General features: G+C 57.4%; 1 protein-coding gene across 11 annotated transcripts; it reads left to right on the forward strand.

The window, feature by feature from the left end:
• The first annotated feature begins 998 nt into the window (after positions 1-998).
• Positions 999-7144, forward strand: LOC100540386 (D-threo-3-hydroxyaspartate dehydratase-like). Of its 11 annotated transcripts, none has more exons than XM_031553831.1 (9): positions 999-1095; positions 1218-2249; positions 2363-2579; positions 2680-2960; positions 3890-4076; positions 5159-5280; positions 5350-5545; positions 5612-5717; positions 5785-7144. In XM_031553831.1, the coding sequence occupies exons 3-9, from the start codon at positions 2431-2433 to the stop codon at positions 5872-5874; spliced, it is 1131 nt and encodes a 376-aa protein (XP_031409691.1). In that variant the 5' UTR covers positions 999-1095; positions 1218-2249; positions 2363-2430; the 3' UTR covers positions 5875-7144. The 11 variants fall into 11 exon arrangements, with proteins under 11 accessions (XP_031409691.1, XP_031409692.1, XP_031409693.1 ...); XM_031553832.1 differs by having other exon boundaries at positions 1218-1818; XM_031553833.1 differs by having other exon boundaries at positions 1218-1763.
• The last annotated feature ends 932 nt before the right edge of the window (positions 7145-8076 follow it).

Consider the following 8076-nt stretch of genomic DNA (forward strand, 5'->3'; position numbering starts at 1 on the left):
AAGAAAAAAAAAAAAAAGAAAAAAAAGAAAGAAAAGAAAGAAGAATAATAATATATCTGTCTATAAGAAATAAATGTGCACAAGGCTTTTGTCTGCCCTGCGCTGTCTCTGTTAGGGACATTCTTCCCTCCCCATGCTGTGTTTTTGGGATGTGGTGAGGGCACAGGGCCCTTCTTTTCTTCCTGCCCTACATAGCAGGGCTGGCCTGGCACTGGCTGTGCTCCGGGCGGGGGGCCAGTGGCCCCGTGTCCCTGCAGGCTGTCTGTGCTGTCCCCAGCCTGCCTGGCACACGGGTGCACGTGGCAGCCACCTCCTGCCCCATGTCACAAGCTGGGGGAATCTCAGCTGTGTCCCCACGTGTCACAGGCATGGGAGGTCTCAGCCTGGTCCCCATATGTCACCATCATGAGGTCTCAGCAGCCATGTCCCCTGGTGTAATAAGTGCAGGGGGTCTCAGCTATATCCCCTCATGTCGTGAGTGTTGAGGGGGGGGTCTCAGCTGTGTCCCTTTGTGTCCCAGATGTGGCAGTCTCCGCCGTGTCCCCACTTGTCACGAGTGAGGGGATCTCAGCTGTGTCCTCGCATGTCATGAGTGTGGTGGATCTCAGTCCCCACGTGTCACGATGAGCTCAGCTGCCACGATCACTGCATGTCACCATCACAGGATCTCCGCAGCATTGCCCCCACTTGTGTCATGAGTGCAGGGGGCTCAGCAGCATTGTTCCCATGAGTTAGGAGTGTAATGGATCTCAGCCACATGTTACAAGCATGCGGGTCTCAACTGTGTTCCCACGTGTGACCAGCACAGGGATCTCAGCAGCAAGGTCCCCGCATGTCACAAGTGCCCAGGGTCTCAGTGACCCCAAATCCCTTCCCCACCTCCTTGCTGGCATCCTCTCCCCATGCCTGTCCCCAAGCACTGTCAGCGCCCGTGTCCTCCCCTGCCCCTGCCATTGCCGGGGCCCCACGGCTGGCAGCGACCTCTGTCCCTGGGCAGGGCTGGCCGCGGGTGCCCACGGCATCACGTGGAGCTGCACCAGCACAGCCACGGCCAGAGGCCGCCGGAGCCGCGCCGAGAGCAGCCACGGCAGTGAGGTACGGACAGATGGACGGGAGGGCTTAGGGTGCTGCTGGGATGGCTTTGATGGGAGCCTGTGGGGAAACTGAGGCACAGGGCACTCCCCGAAGGACGTCAACCTCTGCTACTGCTCCTGCAGGGACAGGGAGAACCCCATCGCAGAGCCAGGTGGCACTGTCCCTGTGTCCCTGACACCAGCTCCTGGGCCCGGCTGTCCCACTGTCCCAGTCCCGTAGGTCTGTGTTCCAGGTGTCCAACTCCCAGGTGCTCCTGTTTGCTATGTCCCTATCCCAGATTTCCCTGTCCCAAATGTTCCCCCGTGTCCCTGTTCCCATTATCTTAGGTATTCCTGTCCCAGGTGCCCCTCTAACCTCTAGATGTCCCTGTCCCAACTCTCCCTGTCCCCAGGTGTCTCTGTTCCAAGTGTCCCAGCTGTCCCTGTCTCCGTGTGTCTCAGTCCCAGGTGTCCCTGTCCCCAGGTGTCACAGACCCAAGTGTCCCTGTCCCAGATGATCAAGCTTTTTCATGTGTCCTGGCATCAAAAATCCCAGTCCCAGGTGTCCCTGTCTGCAAGTGTCTCTGTTTCCAGGTCCCAGCTGTCTCCAGGTGTCCCTGACCCAGGTGACCCAGGTGACCCGGGTGTCTCCGTTCCCTTATATCCCCATTCCCGGTGTCCTTGTTCCAGGTGTGCTGTCCCTAGGTGTCCCTGCTCCTCATGTCCCAGCTGTTGCTGTCCCCAGGTATCCTAGACCCAAGTGCCCCTGACCCACATGTTCCTACTCCTGTTATCCCATGTGTCTTCATCCCATGTGTCCTGACCCAGGTATTCCAGGTGTTCCAGTCCCATGTGTCCCTACTCCCAGTGTCCCATGTGTTTCTGTCCCAGGTGTCCTATCACCCAGAGTCCCCACTCCCAACCTTCCATGTCACCAAGGTGTTCCACGTGTCCTCGCATCAGGAGTCCCTATCCCCCAGCATCCCAGTTTCCAATCTTCCAGTTTTCCCACAGCATCCCAAATGTCCCTGACCCAGGTGTTCCAGGTATCCTAACATCACATCCCTGTCCCTCAGTGTCCCTGTCCTCAGTCTTCCAGGTGTCCCTGTCCCTGGGTGTCCCAGTGCCACAGCTATTCTTATCTCCTAGTATCCCAGATCCAGGGTCCTGACCCAGGTAACGCAGGTGCTCCAGCTGTCCTTATCCCAAATATCCCTGCTCCAAGACAGCCAACTCTCTCACCCATCCCACCTGGACCTCCCAGCGCTCTCCCCCCCCACCCCCCTCAGCTTGCAGGTAGAGAGTGGTGACCAGCCACCCCGGAACCCCCTCAAAAAGTGTCTCCAGAAGAGTGGCCATGTGGTTGGGTGCCCGCCTGGACACGCTGCCCACCCCAGCACTGACCATCGACCTCACCACGGCGCGTCGCAACGCTGAGCGCATGCGGGAGCACTGCCGGACCCTGGGCGTCCGCCTGCGACCCCACGTCAAGACCCACAAGACGCTGTGAGTGCCACCTACACCCTTTGTCCCCAGTGTCCCCAACATCCCCGTTATCCCCATCGTTCCCACCAATATCACCTCGTCCCATGGATGGTGCCTAAAGGGAAGGCGGTTTGTTGGCCACCGGCGGCACGCGTCGCGGCATCGCCGTCTCCACGTTGGCCGAAGCGCGGTTCTTTGCGGATGGTGGCTTTGATGACATCCTGCTGGCCTACCCGTTGCCCACCACACGGCTGGAGGAGTGTGCAGGGCTGGCACAGCGCCTCGAAGACTTCCACGTGCTGCTGGACCGCCCCGAGGCGCTGGCCAGCCTGCGGCGGCGGCCGCTGGCCCATGGCAAACGCTGGCTCGTCTGGCTGAAGCTCGACTGCGGCAACGGCAGAGGTGAGGACAGCGATTGGGGATGGGTGGGGGGTCTCCAAGACCCTGGTTCCTGGGGACTGGGGAGGATGGGGTGGGTCAGCGTCTCCTAAACATCTTTCTCATCGTTCACTGCAAGATGCTCCATGAGGAGATGGTTCCCCCAAAAGCCCCAGCAGCTCAAGCCAACGTGTGCCCATTAATCCCCAAAAAAAGTTTTCATCTACCCCAAGGATCTTCCATGGAGAGATGTTCTGTGTGTCCTCAAAGCCCCCAGCCCTTGTAACACCATGGGTCCATGAGTCCCAGAAGCCCCATTTGCGCCCACTCCAAAGCTGTTTCATGGAATGATGGTCCATGTGTTTCCAAAGCTTCCTCTAGCTCAAGTTACTTCTGGGTCCATCAGCCCCAAAAGCCCTATTTATTTACCCAGCCACCCCGAGGATGGTCAGCGAGGAAGGGAAGTCCCTTGTGCCTCCAAAACTCCCAGCTCCAGCTTACCAATATGGGTCCATGAGTGTCAAAATCCTCACTTACGTCCAACCAACCCAAGGGTGGATGGTCAATGGGAGAGGGATGTTCCTAAAGCCCACAGCAGCTCAAGCCAACAAGGGTCCAATAATCCCAAAAAGCCTTTTTCATTCACCCTAAGGATGCTCCATGGAGAGGCATGTCCCATGTGTCCCCAAAGCTTGCAGGTTTAGGGTTAGCCGTTAGGATTAGGGTTAGTATCAGGATTAGGGATTAGGGATAGGTTGAGAGTTCGGCATCAGAATTAGTGTTAGGGTTATGGTTAGGGCTAGTATTAGAATATAGGGTCCACATTTATGTTCCATGTGGGAAAGACTCCCCAACCCTCCCCCATCCATCACAGAACTCCCAATGCCACCTACCCCATAGCAGCATCCCACTCCCATCCTTACATCCCCATGACCCTGTTTCCTTGCTGGCAGCTGGCGTGCGCCCAACGGACCCTACTGCCCTGGAGCTGGCCCGGGCCATCGCCAACGATGCACCCGAGGAAGTGACATTGGTTGGGGTCTATGCACACTGTGGGAACACCTATGGCTGCAGCGGGGCAGATGCCATCCAGGCCATCGCCAGGACCACCACCAACGCTGTCCTCGGCTTTGTGGCTGCGTGAGTGCGTGCCCCAGTAGGGACCCCATTGTACACACCACCCAGCCCCAAACCTGGCTAGAATTAAGGGGAATTTTTATAGGGGCTGAGCCCTTTGCTCTGTCCATCCCATAAAACCCCCAGCCCCGGTGTGCTGGTTGTAAATGCAAATCGCCTGCTTCCTGCCGGCCCCATAAAGTGCGGCCCCACAAAGCCCTGAGCCCCAGGGGGCCGGAGGGGACGGCCCCAAAGCCCTTTGATGTGTCCCGTCCCCAGTCTGCCCACCTCCCTTTTGTCCCCTGGGGAAGAGATGAGTGGGGTTTCACATCCCAGAGTGAATTGCAGGCGGATGTTTCTCCCTTCCCTCGAGGTCAGTGGGATCTCTGGGGACATTCTCCACCTCAAAATACCCCAAACATTCAAGGAGTTCAAGGCCAGCTGTGCAGGGTTCCCCTTATGACCCCCCATTTTTCAAGATCTGGGACACATTCCCCTAAACCCAGCTTTACAATGTACGATGCCTGACACATGTGGGATGTATCTTGGGGGGGGGAGGGAGAGGGATGAAACCCAACAGGGAAACCCCAGGCACAACATAGGTGCTCCCTGCACATTGGAATTTGGTTCTTGCACATCTGGAAAGATGCTGGGCACATTAGAGTGTATGCTCTGGAACATCTTGGGGTGGTAATTGACCTTATCTGGGTGTCCCTATTAACAGTCAGCTCTGGGGGGGGGGGGTGAACATCTCCACACCTGGATGGCAATGGCACACCTGGATTATCCCTTGGCACAATTTTGGTTGGGAGGGAACTTCTTCCACATCAGGATGGTGCCTCGGCACATTTCATGGGGGTGCCTCTTCCACATCTGGTTGGTGACTGCACATCTGGTTGGGCCCCAGCACATTGGGGAGGGGGGGGTTAACTTTTCCACATCTGGATGGCTCTGGCATCACACCTGGACGATCCCCTTCCACACCTGGATGAGACCCAAACTCCCTTGTGGCGTCGTCCCATTGTGCTGGGGACACATTTGGCCCCACTTGATGGCACGGCAGTGGTGACACCCCATAGGTGACGTTCCCCCTTTCCCCCCCCCAGGCTGCGGCAGGCTGGCGTGCCCTGTCCCCACGCCAGCATCGGCTCCACTCCCTCCTGCAGCCTCCCCATTCCTGAGATGTCCCAACTCACCGAGCTGCACCCGGGCAACTACATCTTCTACGGTGAGTGCCGGCAGCACCCCACTGCCCCACCGTGTCCCAGCACATCCCCAACCCCACGGCTCTCTGCAGACCTGCAGCAAACACAGCTGGGCTCCTGTCAGCCCCGGGACGTGGCCATCCGTGTCCTCACGAGGGTTATCGGGCACTACGCACACCGAGGGCAGCTGCTGGTGGACTGTGGCTGGACAGCACTCAGCCTGCACGGGGCAGGAGCGGGACGGGGCCCCCAGGGCTGCGCTGCCGTCGATGGGCACCCCGAGCTGCGGTGAGCGATGGGGTCAGGGACGGGGTTGGGATGGTGGTACAGGGACGTGACGGTGTGACCTTGCAGGTTGGTGGGGCTGACGCAGGAGCACGGGCTGCTGGAGCACGCTGATGGACAGATGGATTTTGGGAAGTTCCCCTTGGGCAGCGTGCTGGCGCTCATCCCATACCACGTGAGTGCCGTCCCCCATTCCCTTGTCCCCAGTGTCACCCCGTGTGTCACCCTACTCTCCCCCGCAGGCGTGCGCTACGGCGGCCATGCACCCTGTGTACTACGTGCATGAGGAGGGGCAGGTGGTGGCCCTGTGGCACCCCGTGCGTGGCTGGTAGGGCCCCATCCCACTGCCCATAATGAGGTCCCGCGCCCACAGTGTGAGGTCCTATAGCCATAACGAGGTCCTGTGCCCACAATGACATCCCACACCTACACCGAGATCCTGCAGTCACACCGAGATCTTGCAACCCTGCTGAGATCCTCGTGGCCAGCACGAGATCCTGCAACCACATGGAGATCCTGCAGCCTGCTGACATCCCATGAGCATCATGAGGTTGTGGAGCCATGATGAGACCCTACAGCCATGATGAGAGACCCTACAGCCATGATGAGAGACCCTACACCTGTGATGAGAGACCCTACACCCATGATGAGACCCTACACCCATGATGAGATCCTACACCCATGATGAGACCCTACACCCATGATGAGATCCTACACCCATGATGAGATCCTACACCCATGATGAGAGACCCTACACCTGTGATGAGAGACTCTACACCCATAATGAGACTCTACAGCCATGATGAGAGACCCTACACCCATGATGAGACCCTACACCCATGATGAGAGACCCTACACCCATGATGAGACCCTACACCTGTGATGAGATCCTACACCCATGAGACCCTACACCTGTGATGAGAGACTCTACACCCATAATGAGACCCTACACCCATGATGAGATCCTACACCCATGAGACCCTACACCTGTGATGAGAGACTCTACACCCATGATGAGACCCTACACCTGTGATGAGAGACTCTACACCCATGATGAGGGACCCTACACCTGTGATGAGAGACTCTACACCCATAATGAGACCCTACACCCATGATGAGAGACCCTACACCCGTGATGAGATCCTACACCCATAATGAGACCCTACACCTGTGATGAGAGACTCTACACCCATAATGAGACCCTACAGCCATGATGAGAAACCCTACACCCATAATGAGACCCTACAGCCATGATGAGACCCTACACCCATGATGAGAGACCCTATACCTGTGATGAGAGACTCTACAGCCATGATGAGACCCTACAGCCATGATGAGACCCTACACCCATGATGAGACCCTACGCCTACGTCAAGATAATGAAACCACACTAAGATCCTACGGCCCTGATCATATCCTGCATCCATGCTGAGATCCTGTGCCCATCCTAAAGTCCTACGCCTACACCGAGATCCTGCATTCACACTGATTCCACACCTACACCAAGATCATGGAATCATGGAATGGTTGGGGTTGGAAGGGACCCAAAGGATCATGAATCTCCAACCCCACTGACACAGGCAGAGCCACCAACCTCCATATCCAATGCTAAACCAGGCTGCTCAGGGCCCCATCCAACCTGGCCTTGAACACCTCCAGGGATGGAGCATCCACCACCTCTCTGGACAGCCTGTTCCAGCACCCATGTTGAGATCCTACACCCATAACATCATCCTGCATCCCTGCTGAGATCCTATACGCATCCTAAGACCCCACACCCAAGACCCTGTACTCACACTGAGATCCCACACCCATGCTGAGATTCTACACCTACATCAAGATCCTACACCCACGCTGAGAACCTACAATCATGCTGAGATCCCATATTTGTGCTGAGATTCTGCACCCACTTCCTCAGGAGGGGTCAATAAAGTCGCTTTTCCCATTTCTGGATGTTTTTTCGGGGGAGCACTGGGACTTTCTGGGGCACAGTGAAGGCCGTGAGGACAGCACCCTACTTGTCACCCTACAACTGCCCCATTGAAATCACCCAGCTCAGGAGGCCCAGGTGAGGGGCAGGGTGGGTTGTGGAGATGGTGATGGGCACATGGGGAGAATGGGGATGCTCCATGGGGTCCTGGGAGAACAGTGGGGTTGAACTGGGTCATGCAGAGGCCACATGACCCTACAGGACCTGGGCTGAAGTTGAGGGGAATTGGGTGAGCTGGGATGAATCCGGCTGAGTGGGGCTGAACTGGGCTGAACTGGGCTGAACTGGGCTGATTTAGGCTGAATTGGGCTGAACCAGGATGAACTGGGCTGAGCTGGGCTGAATGGGGCTGAACCAGGCAGGACACCATCTGAACACAATCGAAACCATCTGAACTGGGCCGGACCAGAGCTGAACAAGGCTGTACTGAGTTCAAACAGTCCAAAATGCTCCGGACCAAACCGAGCCCACTGGGGTCCGACCCAACCCAACCCATCCCCGCCTCCGCCGTACCGAACCACGTCCCGAACCGCTCCGGGCCGGG

The sequence above is a fragment of the Meleagris gallopavo genome, chromosome 6, assembly GCF_000146605.3.
Source record: "Meleagris gallopavo isolate NT-WF06-2002-E0010 breed Aviagen turkey brand Nicholas breeding stock chromosome 6, Turkey_5.1, whole genome shotgun sequence".
NCBI lineage: Eukaryota > Metazoa > Chordata > Aves > Galliformes > Phasianidae > Meleagris > Meleagris gallopavo.